Source organism: Lepisosteus platostomus, chromosome 4, assembly GCF_059453375.1.
Source record: "Lepisosteus platostomus isolate fLepPlt1 chromosome 4, fLepPlt1.hap1, whole genome shotgun sequence".
NCBI lineage: Eukaryota > Metazoa > Chordata > Actinopteri > Semionotiformes > Lepisosteidae > Lepisosteus > Lepisosteus platostomus.
Window position 1 is genome coordinate 21,743,161 of NC_142614.1, and position 17,856 is coordinate 21,761,016.

The window sequence follows — 17,856 nt, forward strand, 5'->3', positions numbered from 1 at the left end:
TCAATTTTAGCATATAACGTTATTGATGTAATGATAAAAGTGGATCAATATAACGCAGGACAGGTTTTTGAACATTTTTCAAAAATAATAATTAAATCAATTCAATTCAATTCAAGGTGCTTTATTAGCATGACCGATGGATACAATCAGTGTTACCAAAGCAAATAAAATAATGAAATTCACATGAAAAAACAAAAAATAAAAGTAAAATAAAATCTACAGACATATTACATACATTTACAACAAAGATATAAAATATTTACATATACTGAAGACCTACTGTATATTGTTTGCCGATTCTAATAACTTCAAAAACGTAAGTGCGTTATGTGTTTTAACGTACTTGAAATTGTCTACGCTATACAATTATGTCACCAATTTCAGTTCATTCATGACAGCAAAACCCACCATAACGGACTTGAATGAAGTGTGAGAAGATTCAGCATAGTAGTAACTGACCTCTTGTCTCTACCTCCCACTTGTGGTTTGTGACGTGGAGGAGGGATGGTGCTTTAAATATGGAAAAAAGACACGCAGAACACTGAGTAGTACTACCACACGGGCACATAACACTAGACATTTTGCATGCCGACACAGAAAGCACACACGAACAAATAAAGGAAGGTATTCCTAGATGGTCTGCCCGTTTTGTTGGGCATTGCAGCGTTTTTAGCTGTTCAGAAAATTAACTTAAAAGTTGTTTGAAGAGTGATACTTATAATCAAGGACACTGCAGTAATCATGCAAGGCATTCATTGTGCATGGTGAAACTTTTATCTTGGAAGTTAATCGCCGCGCCTTATCATATCAGGGATTAGCACACTGGAAAAATACTAAACGTAAAAAAATAAAGGTAAGACCGCATATCAAAACAGAGAAAACAGATAAGACAACTTCGCCCCTTTAACTGAGCCAACGCACTTGACTGAGCAGTTTTTTCCTGGGTTCTTGAAGAGGAAATCGCTCAGGATAAGAAAAAGACAAAATGAGCGCCGATAAGAACAAGTAAGTAATCAAATTAATTTTAAAGCGTTACGATTGTGTGTTGATTTGTCTTAAAAACTGTATTCAAAATAGTTCACGTATGATTTATGCTTCCGGTTAATGTACTTTTGAAACCAGCTGTAAAGTTAATATGAATATTGCCCCGGTCAAAAGTAAGTAGGTAATAAGATCTTGCAGCAGATGTGAGAGAGAAGCCTATTGGAAACTGTATCACATTTCAGCGTCTTGGATATTGCACACACTGAGGATCAAAACGTGCTTTTTACATAGAGATTTGTTATTAATTTTGTTTCTGCATTATGTTTCAAGTACTACTGTACAAGATATTTACCACTAACAGGATTAAGGCTAACATCCGGAACCCAATGTAGTAAATTTTGTAAATAAGAACAATTTAACTAAAAATTAAACTAATGGCATTTTTTATTTTAGTGACTGACTAATGTAACTAGCAAGAAGGTTCGTAAAGAAATATCCATATTCTAATAATTAAATGCGTTAACAGCAAATAAAAAAGCTTATATTCATCCAGTTTATTACAAGACGACATCTGGGGGTAATTCGCGATTATGATCATTCTGTTTGAGAATTAGCATTTGATTTTTGTTTGATTTCCGCATTAATAGTCACGATGTGAAATTGTTTTGTATAATAGTCAAGTTGCAACTTGCAACTTCTTGTTTAGTTGCACAGTGTTGTGTGTGAAGAGTTTGTTAAATCCATGAAAATAAAATTACATTCCCGAACTTGTAAACTGTAAAGTGTATGTAGAATGACAAAACATTAAGATTTTAGGAGAATATTAATAACTGAAAATAGATAATAGTAAGAATAAATATACTTACAATGATTTGTTCTGATTTGCACTTGCTGGGCAGTGTCTGTGCACGAGGCAATATACAGTCATGTCTTAAAGTTACTTGAACTCCTAATCGGGACATTTTTTTTACTCTCCTTAAATTGTTAATAAATAGGATGTTTTGCACTTTTTTTTTCATAAACCACATAAAAAATTTAATTTCCTAACAGATATAGGAAATATCTTTTTTTCTGGGTGGGGGAGAAGGAAGAATAAGAATAACTTGTTTCTAACACATCCACCTTTTCCTGCTACAGTATGTTGGATTCATTTTCTTCCAGTCTGACATCAGTAATTTAGTAACTCATTAACGTAGCGTTCTTATTTTAATGACTTTGGGTTATTTTTCAAAGAAAGAACATGCAAGCAAAAAATAAGACAATTATCAAATAGAAGAGTTTAAAATCATAATTTGATACATGAAAACACCCACCAGTTTCTATAATGTTATGTAACTTAATATTTATGGTTGCAATTCAAAAGCAGAAAACTTCAGTTTCTGTACCTTCAAGATCACGTAAAAATAGAATTAATTGCACATTGTTTTGAACCTTTCCTTTATTCATTAGCATTTAACATGTCACATTTTACAACCTGTATTGATATATGATTAAATATGGGAAGATTCTGAGACATACCCGATGACATATACCTGTTGGTCACTGAAACAGTGGAAGGTTCAGTAGTTTAATAAGCCATTCTTTGTTAAAAAATGAAGCTTTGTGTAAATGGATGTAAGCATAGAAAATACTAAAATAAATGTTCAGATTCATGTGTTTTTTTCTGAAGCAGTAGTAAACCTCAAAAGCTTGAAATACTGTGCTACTGTGCAAAGGTTTAAACATATGGCTTTTGCAGCGGCCTTTGACGTGTCTAGCACTACAGACTTGCACAGATGAATAGCCTGCTTTATAAAGTAAATCACATTTTCAGGTGAAAAAGCAATCATTAAACTTCCTGGAGCACAATTAAGGAATTAATATAATCTGTCCTTGATCCTTGACACTTTATTCTGAATACATAGTTCAGTCATTCAGTAAGACAGTGTGGTTGAAGGAAAATAGGTTTCGTTAAAGCAACAGATAAGAGATATCAGCTTCAGAAAATTGGGATAGCAGGTGTATTTTATTACCTTGCAGTAGTTTCATATTATTTTATAGGCTATGTAATCTATAGTTGGGCATATTTCTCATACCACACTGAAGAATGAAGAAATGAAGGAGTACATCTTCAGAGGAGAATAAAAATGTTGGTCAAATAATGACATTTTGTTTCGGAAACAAGTTACTTGCAGCGTTTTTGGTATCAATTTAGTTGTGTACACAATGAGACAGATTTAAGTTGGTCTTGGAGAACATAAAAGAAAAAAGAAACTTTTATCACAGGAAGATTACAACTATAGATAAACTGTGGATAAGATATCTAAAAGTATTTGGGATGCATTTAACAATGGTTTGCTTTCAAAGCATGTACTGCAAGTTGTGCTAAAGAAGGAACTACATCCTTGATGACACACTATAACAGCAGTGACATGACCATTGAAGCATATAACATATCTGTTGCAGTTCAGTATTGGATTGATGTCTAGTTCTTGTTTTCACTGTGCATTTTCAAGGAGCATATTAAGAATTTCCTTTCAATTACATTTGTGACTTTATCTTGAACACGACAAAGCTGTTTTAAAAACACCAAATATTTTTGTTTCACCCACTTGAGTTGGAGTAGCCAGTTTTTTGTATCAGATCAGAGCTGCAAACCCCACCGCTGCACACGGGGGAAAATGGAAATGAGCCAACCCACCCACCTTCAAGTTACTATTAACATGTCACTCAATCAACTCTCATCAACAGCACCACCAAGTGCCCAGGAGCCCTCAGGGACTGCTTTGTCACTGGGAGCCAAGAAATCCCTGGCCTCTTCTATGTCTACTAATTGTTCTTATACTGCTTGGGAAATGCTGGTCACAGTCAGTTAGTGAAATGATCAAGCTCGCAGAGCTTAACATGCAATCGCATTACCGCCTTTACCGACATGTTAGTGATATTTGCACAGATCGCTCTATGGAAGGGGTGTTTTGACAAGAGGCACCATTGGCAGCTACCTGGAAGACAGCCTCAAGGGGAATCTTGTCTAGAATTGACCAGTGATTGTAGTTAGCAGTAGCTGAATGAAATTCTCACATTTTCTTGTTCGTATTAAAGGGTGTGTCAAAGCAGTCAGAGAATGGAACCAGTTGAGGGAGAGGCTGAGAGAGTTGGGGAGAGGAGACTAAGGGTAGAAGGTTAGAGAGCTGGGAAAAGCCTTTGCTTGGTACAAATCCATCTTAATAGAGCCAGAAACTATCTTTAGCTTTTGATCACGTCCATGTCTGTAGTAAAGGTTCTTGCGAAAGGGTCCGTTGAGCCATTCATACAGAGCTTAGGCTCTTTCTTACACAACATTATTTTCATGTCACGATAAGCATTAAGAACTAAAATCCCTATCTGCTGAGTCGTAAATGTGATCAATTTCTGGTTCTTTGCACTTTTACAAAGAATTACCTTGGTAATTCTAAACCTTTTAGGGTTTAAAAAATGTTTTTGGAGGCTTATAATAAATTAATCTCACACCCAAACAAGGCTCCACAGCTGAAATGTTGTTTCTTTTCTTCTCTTTTCGGCATGGAATAAACCTTTACTTGTTCCTAAATTAATTTATTATTTTATCTGAAAACCCTGGTATGGGTCCAATCTGAGGATTATCCCAAAAACACGGGTTACAAGGTTAATTACCAGTTAATTGTGGGGTGAACATGTAAACTCTACATGGAAGGTGCCCCAGCCTTAATCACTAATTAGTGCCCTCGGAGCACTAATCATCATGCCACCTTGAAGCCCCAGAAGAAAAAACGTTTAAAATAAATCTATTTTCAGTTCTGAAACATTATCTCCTGCAGTGATATAACACTCCTTTTTAGAAAAGACACAATAAACAGGCTCACAAATTTGCAAAGCTGTGTCAATCAAACACTTTGAGTAACAAGCTAATGAGTATTTTTGACATTTTTCCTTTGTCAAAAGAAAACTATGCTTGAAGTAAATACTGTAGGGAAACACACTTACCTTATTAAACATTAAGTTCTGAATGCACAAATAGATTTGAAATGTGTACATGAATTTTCACTTTCCTGTTTTCTATCAAAGAGTGACATTAAATGTAAATGAGCACTGTTATATGCCAATGGTAACATTAAAAATCCCAAAGCATATAATATGTTCTTTCCAGTGAATAGCCAGTAATTAGCCAGTTACTAATCATTGAAATTTAAAAGTGTCATTTAACTAACAAGATTCACTCTAGGATTCTGTAGGTTTTATAACCTTTAGAATTGTATTCATAATTCTCCACTCTAGGGGCACGAGGGAGTAGGAGTCTAATCCAGCAAGCTATGGACGCAGGGCAGGATACACACTGGAAGGCACACCAGTCCTTCGTAGGGGAACACACAGACATAAACATGCACACATTCACAACAGGGCCAGTTTTACAGCAGCCAATTAACCTAACAGTATTGTCACGGACGTCCAAAGGGACTAACCGTGGGGAGCAGGAGAGCGGAAAAAGACCCATATGCGTAGCGGCGAGACGGGAAAAAGGCCCGGGCTCATTAGTGCAAAGAGTTCAGGAATGCCGTATAGAAACCTATGCCCTCAGGGAGCGGACGTGGGGCGCCCTGGTGCTAGGCGGGCCTCAGGACATCCGAACGTCAATGCTGAGCGAGGACAGAGTGCAAGACCCGGAAATATATAGCCCAAGGGAAAGAGAGGGACAGGAAGGACAGCAGACCGGAAACTAGGGACAGGACAGAGAAGGAGCGCCCTCTGGCTGCAGAGGGCGTGACAAGTATGTCTTTGGACTGTGGGAAGAAACCAGCATAAACACAGGAAAAACATACAAACTCCATGTAGATAGCACCCCAGGAATTCAATCAGGACCCCAGAACTGCTAGACAGCAATGCTTCCCACTGACCTTTCGTGTAACTCCAATATAGTTAAAAATATATTTAAAAATAAATACAACCATGTTTACCTTTATAGGTACCATCAACAATTAAAAGATCAGTATTACCTGGTATAACCTTTGTATTAAAAGCAAAATTACAAGTATTTTGTACACCCTATAGGACTAGCACCACATTTAGAATGTAATGGCAAAAATATTCATTTTAAAATTTAAAAAATACCTTATTTACCAGAAGATGGTTAATTGGTAAATTAGATTCACTGTTCTGATATTAGTAAGATCTGTCCTTTGCCTAGCAGAACGCCCTCAAAGCGTGGTGCAATGGGTGAGTCATACAACAGGCCAGTAGCTGGTACCAGTCCCAGACCTGCAGAGAAGTCAGCCTTGGCTGTGAACCCATAGGAAGTCCTGTAATGTGCACCTGCAGGCTGAAAAGAGAATATGGGCTTGGGAAGTCTCACCTCAGTGAGCATGTGGAACCCCTGCTGATGAGCTACCCCTGTGAGATCTAGCTTCTTAGAGATTCCCTGGAAAATATTAGCTTATGAGGATAAAAATAACCTTTTCTGTGCAGTAAGTAGTGTTTTTAAGATGCTAAAGAATTCAAAGTCTCTTACAGTCTTGTATTACTTGTATTAACTGTATTACTCAGAGAGCTGAGCAGCAATAAAATGCCTTGTCTCCCATAGAGCAAAGATTTTTGGAGATTTTCTTCACAAAGAATGAAGTGTTTTGTTTATCTGAAGAAAATTTTGGTTTGAAAACCCTTTTATTTGTATCTATGCAGAAGCTAATAATGATTGTCTTTGTGGTACTGCCTAGAATTTAAACACCTCATTTTAGCGTGGTTGATTGTACTGTACCACTGGATCTAAAACACTACATTAGAAACTTAAAGAAATATACTGTATACTGGGTGCAATACTGTACTGTACTTGTCACACAATGACTAACTGTATATAATTAATTGTCTCTTATTTAATAATTATTAGTATAGTAAGATTGCACTAATCCTTATCTTACTATTGCAGACTGATAAATTGCTTTGTTAGTAAGGGCTCTTTATATCAGTACAGAACTTTATCTGTTCTGGAATTGAAAGTAGCCTGGCACTTAGTGAAATAAGAGCTCCATGTCTGGTGTCAAAGTGAGGCAGCACAGGGTGCTAGTAACATTTAATCCTAAGAGTTAATGCTGGTGGGTTAAGTTCCAGATGAGCTGACAAATGTGCATTCCCTTAAAGTTTGGCTCATGTTTGCATAAAGCTCCTTGTCGTGAAACAGAACTCGACACAATGCTCATTGGATTTATTGTGAAGTGGGAGTGCAGTAAGGCAGCTGTGTCCCACAGAGATTTCTAAAATGTTTAAAACTGTTCAACAGATTCTTTAGTTTTTCAGTTAGGTTTTATATAAGAACAAGGTGTTTTTCTTCATATTTCCTTTATATTATATTTACCGGATGCTGTGCAGTGTTAGCTGGGTTAGAGACAACCACTTTATCAAATAATTAATTTGTTCCAGCCAGGTTTGTGTTAAATAGAGATGAGCAGGAGTGTTATCTGATGAAAAATTGTAGGTGTTTCCTGTCTTTGTTTGTTTTTCAGTTTACTTGCTCCTCAACATACTGTATATTTGATTTAACAGAAGTAGCCAGAGGGGGAATGCAGATACACTGTGACCTTACTCTACACCCATTCGTGACACTGCTGGAGGCCAACTCTAAGAAATGAGAGGGTGAACAACCTCATTTCATGTTACAAGACTGTAGTTTGATAGGCCTATGTTTGGTGTGATAGTTATTTCGACTCTTAGAAACTTCAGGGGTTAGTTGATCCACACTAAAAGCAGTGTACTAACTGGGGATCATCTCATGGTTAGAACAAAAGAGTGTGATTAACCAGTTGCGATGAATTAGCAAACACAAATAATCTACATGTGTGCCAATTCTGGGGTCAGTTCCACTACAACTCAGTTCTGTCTCCAGTCCAGTTCAATTACATCCAATATTTTAATTGCAGGCTAAACTTAATCAATTCACATTCTACCCACATACTGTATACTGTACATTCAGCTTCTGTCAAATCCTAGCTTTAGTTAATGAAATGTATAGTTATGTATTAAAGATAAAGGGAACTGGCAGAACATCCATGTCTTTTTTGTTTTTATTGCCACTTATAATAGAATTGATGATCATTTCCATTTATTACAGTATATTACTGTAAAAATCCAGATGAAACTGAACTCTAGACAGATAACATTTTACTGTAGCTTCTGTTGCCTTATGAGGAATTATGGCTTTATACACAAAATATCATCACTCATCAATTCTGTTACACCTGATCATCGTTCCTCAAACTTTGAATTTTTTTAAACTTTCCAGGCTAATTGGGGGTAAATGGGTAGAATTCCAATTGTATTCTTGTCTCATCTGAGATAACTCTGGCTCAGGACGTTTGACATTTCGGAAGAACCATCAGTGGTAGCGATACTGCTGCTGATTTCAGTGGAGAGGTTGTGTCACGGGAGCCGGTCCTAACTCCCATGTAGTGCGTATTTAGGATCCTATGCAGACGGTAAATTCCAGAAGAGACTGGAGAAGGACATAGGGAAAACACGGAGAGGAATGGATGGGTGGAACTGACCCAACCACAGAAGGGTCTGGTCTGTACTCACACAGGATAGGAGAGAGAGACAGGTACTGACCCAACCACAACAGAGCCTGGTCTGTACACACACAGGACAGGAGACACAGACACAAACTGACCCAAACACAGAAGGGCTTGGTCTGTACACACACAGGACAGGAGACACAGTCAGGAACTGTCCCAACCACATATGGGCCTGGAATGTACACACACAGGACATGAGAGAGAGACAGGTACTGACAGGGGGTGGTGCCAACGGTGATCCAGGGAATGGGCAAGCCTTGTGGCGTCCATTTTCCAATACTGAGCCAGGAATAGCGAGAGCACCAGGCTTAAATAATGACAGACTAAACAGGAGGCAGGTGCATGTAATAAAGTAAAATACGAAAGGCTCAGAGCGCCCTTAAGAGGAGGGATGACGATCGTGACAGGTTGGTTGTACAGTATATGAAAATTGTATTGGCAGAGGGGATCATATCGTCATATCGGCAACTATCAGTAGGAAGGTGACCTGGTTAGCCAGCAGTTACTCGTGCAGTCCACTTCTTGCTTATACATACCCAATCTGAAATAAAGATGCAGACACGCTGTCATGTTGAAACCTTCCCGTCTTCCCATCGACTTTGGAATTGCATCTCTGTTGATGAATGCATGGTTACCACCATCTTGCTGTAGCTCATCACTGATGTGCGCTCTTGCATAATGTAAACCTTGGACACATGTGATGATATTGCTGGCACTGATTAGCTGGGACCCTTTCGATTCTAAGTCACTTTGGATAAAAAGCATCTATCAAAAGAATAAAGGTCAGCTGGCTATTGCACCAATGAGTATGAGTGAAAAATACCAAATGTATGAGTGAAAAATACCAAATTTTCAGTTACATTCACATCTTCCAAGGACTTCCTTTACTTGGAGTTTCCACAGTGGTAATACGGTGAATAAGCTAACAGAATGTAACTTAAGCCTTCTGTACACTTCAGCAATCTCCTCACATATTCTGTAGACGTGCTCTCTAGAATGTGTTATTATTAAATGCTAGTTTGACCCTTATGTGTAGCCCTTGCTTGCTTTGGTATGGACAACATGAAAACACCTTTTATACTTTTCAGTTTGGAATTAGCCATTTAATTTGTTTAAATTTGTTTTTCTTGATTGAATTGAACAAATCAGCAGGTATTTAAACTTTCATTATGATAGTTTTTTTCGGGTTTTTCATACACACTTGTCAATTACCATATCAGAAGGTAACAAAATACGTAGTTTGCATTCAAGTGTCACTAATTAAGTGTTCTAATGTATTAACTTACAAACTCATTGATTGATCTTACACAATGCAGTAAGGACCTCTTTAAGAAAAGGATTTTGAACCCTTCCCTCAGTTCTGGTTTCCAATGACATTAACTGCTTAGGTCAATGGTCCATACTAATTCCACTGATCAAATGCCCCAATGTTGTTTTTGATCCCCTTTCTTTGCATGTGTCTTTACCCTCTTGACCAGTACTCAGTTTAGTTTGACTCTGTGTACTAATGTAAGAGGGATATCGAGCTGATCACAGGTATGAACTGCAAATCTTAAACCTAACTTATATACAGTAACTTCATGCTGTGACATATGCATTTTTAAATTTAAACTAGACTTTGAAAGAAAATTGACAAATGTGAGTACTAATCAATGTAAAGAAAAAAGAGGTTTAGGAAAAAAATTGGTTATTGTTAAAACAGCACACACAAATGTTACATGGATAGACACTGCTATATACTGTAGTACAAGAGAGTATGCATTATGTTGTGACGCGGTCTCGCCATCCGAAATTATACAGACTACAGATTTGTGCTTGCTGATTGGGACCCTGTGTGGCTTGCCTTTATAAGGTTGACCATTGTGACTCATATACTGTAGCTACCTGCACCATAGAATAAGCCCTTTACAGTAAATTATTATAGCAATTTGAAATTTCTAGCACTGTAATTACTTTGTGCTCTCCTGCCCTCACACCCACACTCACTCATGGTGATTTGAAAGGTATTTTAACTGAAATGGACTTTTATTGAAATGTAAGAAAATGTGAATGGAGTCCCTTTTCTTGTGAGAAAACACTTCTGAAAACAAGTTTAAATGTTCTTAGATGCATAATGTATTTTTTATGGAATGGGGGTAGTGAATGTGGTGGTCATATGGAGAATTTGAATCAATTGTATTCTCCTTTTTGAAGTAATTTCAGATTTGCCCTAAATATTTCTTGATAAAACAAAGTTCATGTGGTCATGGATACCTTAGAGGTAGATGTATTACAGTCACTTGCCGCTGGCTGGACTCTTCTTGATTGTTTGAAATTACTGCATATATGATGTAAATTAATATTCCAGAGAAGATGTATCAAGTATATTCTGTGCTAGGCTTGTAGGTCTTTCTGTATCTTAACTGTAGCAAACATGTCTATAGAATCTTTACTATTATCTGTGAGGAATCAAATCACAAAGCTTTTGTACCCTTAGGATGCGAATGTCCCAGCAATAAGTAGGTTGAAAGAAAAAATGTGGGGCAGGTTACTTAATCATCATCATTTATTAGATTTCAGAAAAGAAGAGCTTAAAAAAAGATCTGGGAATGGAACAAGGACCTTTCTGATGCATAAATCCTGCAAAAGTTTTTATGCAAATAGAAATAAATGCAGTCTTTGTTGTCCTAGCCAGTATTCTTAAACAGTTTTCTCATTACTGCTTGACTGGCCCATGACTATCTCTCCAATCCACCTATGGTTTCAAATGACCTTCATATACTCACCACTAATGTTCCACTGCCGATTTTCAGATGTTTTCAGAGGTAACACAGCCACTCCTGTTCTGAAGTTGAAAGCTTATAGCTTTAAGGCGAGAGAGAGCATGCTGTCTGTTCCTCATTCTCTAGGATTACTGAATCGTACAGCAGGATATTAGGAGGGGATGTATGTGTACATGTAAAAGAAGATATTGTCTTTTATTTCCCTAGTTAACTTGTCTGTCATTGAGGTATTTCTGGAATGTTTAAATATTAATAATAATGATAAAAGCCATTGTAAATACATACTGTAATGGTCACAAGAAGAATATCAGATCCAGCTATATCTCACCTGCTTGATTTCACGTTTAACCATTTCTTCATTATATACAATAGAAAGAGCTGTAAAAAAATAATCATAAATAATGAGCATAGATGTACTGTAGGTAAATGAAACTGAATCTGTGAATTGGACTACTGTGTATCCTTTTTTCTGAGGTAGTTGATAATACTCTCTTTCTCATAATACTATTCTCTTGTGTCATTTTTGTGTCTAAAAATTCTTCAACAGCTCTTTTAGAATATTTAATAATGTAATAATTTATAATAATGCATAGGTACTGTATCTCCTTGACCCAGTGTACAGTTTAGGAACATACAGTACTGTTACATGTAATGAACATGGGAGGTTTCTGAATATTCTTTCAGTAAAGTGCTCATCTTACTATTTCATCTTACGGAGCTAGGAAAATCAATAATCAACAAATATACACTGTACATACTGCTACTGCCAATGAATCATCTTTATTGATTAAAAGAGTCACTTTACAGGTCACAAAATGTTGTTCCAATTCATGTAATCTTTTTCAAAACTTCAAATTAGTGATGGCTTTAATCAAATTTGTATTTGACAATGCTGGACAAGAACAAGAGACATATTGTTGAAAAGAGCATCTTCACAGTGTCAGTTATTCTTATCACCAGTCTGCAAGGAGGGTGACAGTTTTTCTTCCTGGACTATACTGTGGACTGCAAAGTAAGGTGAAAATCAAAAACAGGTGTTACAGCACATTGTGGTGTTTAACATCCAATGGGAAATTATAAGGACTTTATTTGTCTCATTTTCTAAACCACTAGGTTTTCTAAGTTGTTAACCCCATAAACTGTTTTTGTTTTCCATTAGAATATTTATATAATAACAAAATGAAATCTCAATTTTAAAATCCTGTAATTCAGTCTTGAAAATGTTGCAATGAATGACTCTAAAAGCCATCCACTGAAACACCAGCTCTGCAGTGCAGAACTGCATTTCCTCTGTGTTTAGGAATCTCTTGTTTTGGGGCTTTTGTAGAAAATGTATGTTGATAAACAACACTGATGTTCGTACAGCAGTTCATACATCCTCACTTTAGATGTTTAGGCTGTGTGACCGAAATCATTAGAGCTAAATTGATATTCATTAAGGTAGCAAAAATGTATGCTTGAGGCTGGATTCTCATGCTTTACTGTGGAAATGTGAATTGACATTGAGTAGATATGGTGCAAGTCAATACAAGTGAGCTAGCAGTCGACTTCCCCAAGTGGATGCCTGTTGTGTGCTTGTGTGTTACACTCTTAACTATAGCTGGGCTAATCCCTAAACGACAGATCATTATAGGGCAGCCACGTGATGGGCAGCTTGTTGCTGAGGTGAGGAGCGTGGGATACGATAGTATTATAGGCCAGCTGGAGCTGGAATCTCAAGTGTGCATTACTATACAGACAGTGCACTAGAGTGGACATCTTGGATGACGTAGGATTTATTCAGGACCGCTAGCTGTCACCTCTGTGGACATCAAACTCAATCAGACTTGAACCAACAAGCCACCCCCACTCCATCAACACGCTGTTGTGGATTACTTCGCTTACACCTGCCAGCATCCTTGTCCTTCCAAGGACAGGATTTCCAGTAAAGTGAGACCACTTTGGACAGTGTCTTTTTGTGTTTGACAGAGATTACAAGAGTCATAAAAAAAATGAACAACAGTTTGCAAGTTAGCAACCCCAGGAGTAGATTTGGCTCTACGAGTTCCCTCCAGGAGAAGTGTGAGCAGTCTTTCTTTCTATTTTATTACTACAGGATGGAGGACGAGGCAGTATTGGACCGAGGGGCATCCTTCCTGAAGCATGTCTGTGATGAGGAAGAGGTGGAAGGTAAGCTAGCTGGAAGCTGTAATATAAACCCCCAGCTGATGCACATGTTGTTTTTCTGTTTCCTCTGCACCGTCTCCCAGTTTGCTCTTATTATTTAATCTTTCCTGGTCCTTTTCAATTTCTGTTTCTACACCCTTGTACGTGTAAACAACAGTACAATGTCCTCTACAGCAGTTTGTTTTTCAGGCATTTTATTGGATATAAAAATGGGGTATTAAAACAAAGATATGCAGGAATTTTACCTGCTTATTTGCTTTGATTCTACGCAGAACATCCCTCTGATGGATATTCACCTGTGCTGAAATTTAAAGTGGGGAAAGAATGATTTTTCCATTTTTTAAATATTCCGATATAGTATAAAGAAAAAAAGTACAGAGAAAAATCCAGGATGATTATTGAATGATGCTGCCTGTTGTCATCTTTCAGTGAGTTTCTCTGGAAGAACACTAGCGTGCGCATGAACATTTCTTTCACTGTATTTGTTGTTTTTTTATGTTGTGAACATACATTTATGGATCTGGAAGAAAATTAATCTGAAGATTTTTCATCTTTAGCTGCTCATTTTTGTGGCAGTGTCTGTTTTTCTCATTTACCGTAAACTGACTCCCTTAATAATCCCCTTCCCCGCTGCTTGTGTAATGCTGTGTCCGGCATGGGGCAAAATCCTCCTGCTGGCTTTCCGTTGTCCCTGATGCCCCCTTTGGCTTCCTCTGTGGGGTGCGGCTTTGAATAAAGGTTACAGCACACTTCCGTAGGCTTCTGAGCCCTTTTTTATTAAGGTTACCAGTTTTTCTCTTGAAATCAAACACACTAATTCATCAGTCTACCAGTATAAATCCAGTAGCGTTTATTTAAGGTTGAACTGCCCTCTGCACAGGTATTCATTGTTCAAACATCCTGCTATGTGATTTAGATGTTTTTTACAGGGCGTTCTGCTTTGCTCCCATCTTCCACCTCATTTTCACTGAGGGCTCATCACTGTTTGCTCATTTCTCTGAGAACAGTGGTAATAATACTGAGTGTTGCGCTGGAAACAATTTAGTAGCACTCTTGGAAATGTTAACAAACACGACAATAGTTCAGTTGGCATCAAATGGCTTTTGAATTTAAAGGACTGTTAGTTTGTATGAAAGAAACACTGACTTGTATGTTAACTGTGGACCCTAGATGTCCTACTGTAAGTGAGCTCTGCAGTCTGCAGCTTATCTTCATAGCTCTAAAAATTGATACATTTTATTTAAGAATATACTGCTCTAAAACAAACATACAACATTTTTTGTCTCTACCCTTTTGTATGTATCTTTAAAATCCAAAATGTGTTGTACAATTCTTCAGTTATATCATTGTTAACACAGGTAATATTTTGCACATTTTGTTAATTTGAATAAACCATTATGTTAATGTTATCTTAAAATATATTCTTTCTTTATCATTGCTTTGTGATTACAGTAAATGTAGAATAAGTATTCAGACGTTATTAGTCCAATAAGTTGTTTATTTTTGACATCTTAAACATAGAAGCAAGTGTGTAAAAATACTGTAAGAAATAAAATAACTTAATTGCTACCATTGATTCCCAGAGGCTTCAGAACACAGCCTCATTAAATTGCTTAGGGCAGGAAACATACTTTAATGTGAATCAAAGAAGAGAGACCTCAGGGAGCAGAGATTTTATCACCTGATTTGAGTAAGGCCTCAATACTAGGTTTATTTCTATTGTGAAAAAGACCTCTTTATAATGTTTCCTGAAAATGCTAGGTATAATGGGACATATTAAAGTGACTTTTATCTTCTGGGATTCAATAGCTTCTGTCACACTACTTGAGCCCATTATTAATGCTATCCTGATCACAAATGAGAGCTATCTTAATGGCTGTGACCTATTGCAGGACCCTTCTGTCTGCTTTTTAACAATTAAAACCTACTACATGGCTCAGGATCTGTGCCTGTGGCTGGAAGGTTGCCGGTTCAAATCCCGCAGCCGGCAGAGGAATCCTACTTCGTTGGGCTCCTGAGCAAGGCCCTTAACCCCAGCTGCTCCAGGGGCGCCGTACAATGGCTGACCCTGCGCTCTGATCTCAGGCTCTCTCCCTGTCTGTGTGTCTGTATGTCTCATGGAGAACAAGGTGGGGTATGCGAAAAGATAATTCCTAATGCAAGAAATTGTAAAGGGTTAATAAAGTGATATTATTATACATATTGAAGGAACACAGACAGGATCCATAGAAAATTGAAAGTGTGAAAAACATTGAAGAGTAATCATATGCACAACTGTTAAAGGCCGACTTTAAGTGCAGTGCACACAGATGTGTGAAAATTTTCTTTCATACTTGTGTCCACTTTTACATGGCAACTGTTTGCTCTGTGGCTACAGTAATGGTTTTATAGCTAATAGCAAAGAAGAATAAAGTAATTTTAGGGAATTAAAAATGGATTATCATAATAGTTAAGCCTTGTCTCTTTGCTTATTTTTGGAGAGTGCTTGATTGATTGTTTGGAGAATCACATGTCTGATTAGCATGCTCTGTGGGCCAGGTGGCACTGTGCCACCTCTTGCATTGATCGCAACTATTCCTCTGACTCTGTTACTGGGGTAACTGCAAGCAAACAACACCAGTGATTAAATGAGCAGAACAAAACTGACTGCAAACATGAGAAATGCTCTTCATCGCGTGATAAACATTTTGATTCAGACCCTTTTTTAATGTTATAAATAAATCTCCTCACGGAAGTGCAATACAAGGGGTGCTTTGCAACTCGGTGAACAGAGCTCTGCCTTTGCTGGCACTTTTAAAAAGCAATTTTCCCACCTTTTATTAGCTGTAGGAACATTTCCATGCAGCCTTCGACAGCCAAGTGGTTTGATTTGATTTTGATGTGCATTACGAACTCATCAAAGGCTCTTATTTGGATCACACACAGCTCCCAGCAGCTCAGGTTTAGGTAGGGTTTGTGAAACAGCTGTAAAGCCTTTAAAACCAAGCATATGCAAAACATATAAAATGACAAATACAGAAAATAAAGTGTGGATCCAGTAATAAGACCACAATGGGATTAACACTATATAAATGTATGAACTACTAACCTACAGATCTTAATCTACATCTTTTCCCTTCTGTTTTGTCTTTTATATCTGTTAATTTCCAATAACATCAGGAATAATGGAGCTGAATGTCATGCTTCCAAAAGTCCTGCAACACAACTGAGAATTCTGAGCACTCATTGTGGAGATGCTTAGTTTAAGTTTAGTTTAAATATAAAAAATAAAGTTTGTTTTGTTCTCTTATGTTTTCATTGTTAAGGAATTTACAGATGTTTTCCTGGAATTACAGGGTACCTGCTAAATGAAACTACAGTTCTGATTTGTGAATTCAATTTGTGCTATTTGTATTATTGATTTGTTTGCCGGAAGTCCTTATCCAAGGCAACCCACATTTGAAACAGATCATAGGTCTGTTAAAGCTGTATTTTTAACATATCATAACAAAAAGTTAATAATATACAGTTCACTTGCATGGGAAGACTTTGTTGCTCTTAATTTTATGCATCATTTTTTTTACTTTAGTTGTTATTTACTGGTATTTACATTTGGCCCCTGGATTTGAAAATGAAGTGTTACTTATTCTTTAGCTCATTGAGTACAGTATGTAAAAACAGAAAAAATAGAATCATTAAAAAATAAATAGGGTGGCATGGTAGTGCAGTCGTTAGCAAGGCCACCTTGCAGCAATGAGGGAACCTGGGTTTATTCCAGACCTGGTGTTCTATCTGTGTAGGGTTTGTATGTTCTCTTTGTGTTCGTGTGGATTTCCTCCAGGTGCTCTGCTTTCCCCCCATAGTCCAAATCCATAGTTGTAGGTTAATTGGATTCTGGACAAACCTGGTCCTGGTGTGAGGGTGTATCTCTGTGTTTATGTCTGTGTGTAACCTGCAGTGGACTGATGCCCTGTTCACAACCCTGAATTGGAAGAAGTGGATATAAATTTAATGGATGAATGGAAGAAAAAGAATTATTATTGGGGTAAAAAATTGTGATAAAGAAGTAACATAAATATACTGATGGAAAAAACCACCTCCACACTGGACAGAACAGGCTGAAGAGTGCCTCGGCCATGAAAAAGACCTGATGCCACTGCTGACTAGTCCATCACAGCCTCTGTCTGGCCCAAGCCTGTTGGTCTAGGAGGTGTGAGCAGAGGGCCTCTGACAGGTCGCCTTGCTCTAAGCAGCATGGAGCCTCACTGTCCTATCACTGATGGCACTTGCAGCAGCAGTACTGAAACGATCTGTCAGATGGACCAGTCTGATGTGTCGGTCCTGCTCTGGTTTGGTCACTCGAGGGCGACCAGATCTTGGACGGTCATTTGTCCTGCTGGTCTGCTGAAACC

General features: G+C 37.6%; 1 protein-coding gene across 6 annotated transcripts in view; it reads left to right on the forward strand.

Annotated features, from left to right (window-relative positions):
- Positions 1–525: 525 nt before the first annotated feature.
- slc4a4a (solute carrier family 4 member 4a) overlaps positions 526–17,856 on the forward strand; it is a 101,967-nt gene continuing 84,636 nt past the window's right edge. For 3 of the 6 annotated variants that reach the window (XM_088629020.1, XM_088629019.1, XM_088629024.1), the window contains exons 1-2: positions 527–1,005; positions 13,395–13,468. In XM_088629020.1, coding sequence (XP_088485146.1) covers positions 986–1,005; positions 13,395–13,468 — 94 coding nt within the window. In that variant the 5' untranslated portion in view covers positions 527–985. Of the gene's footprint in view, positions 1,006–13,394; positions 13,469–17,856 lie in introns of all 6 variants that reach the window. The other 3 variants (XM_088629018.1, XM_088629021.1, XM_088629022.1) reach the window with 2 other exon arrangements.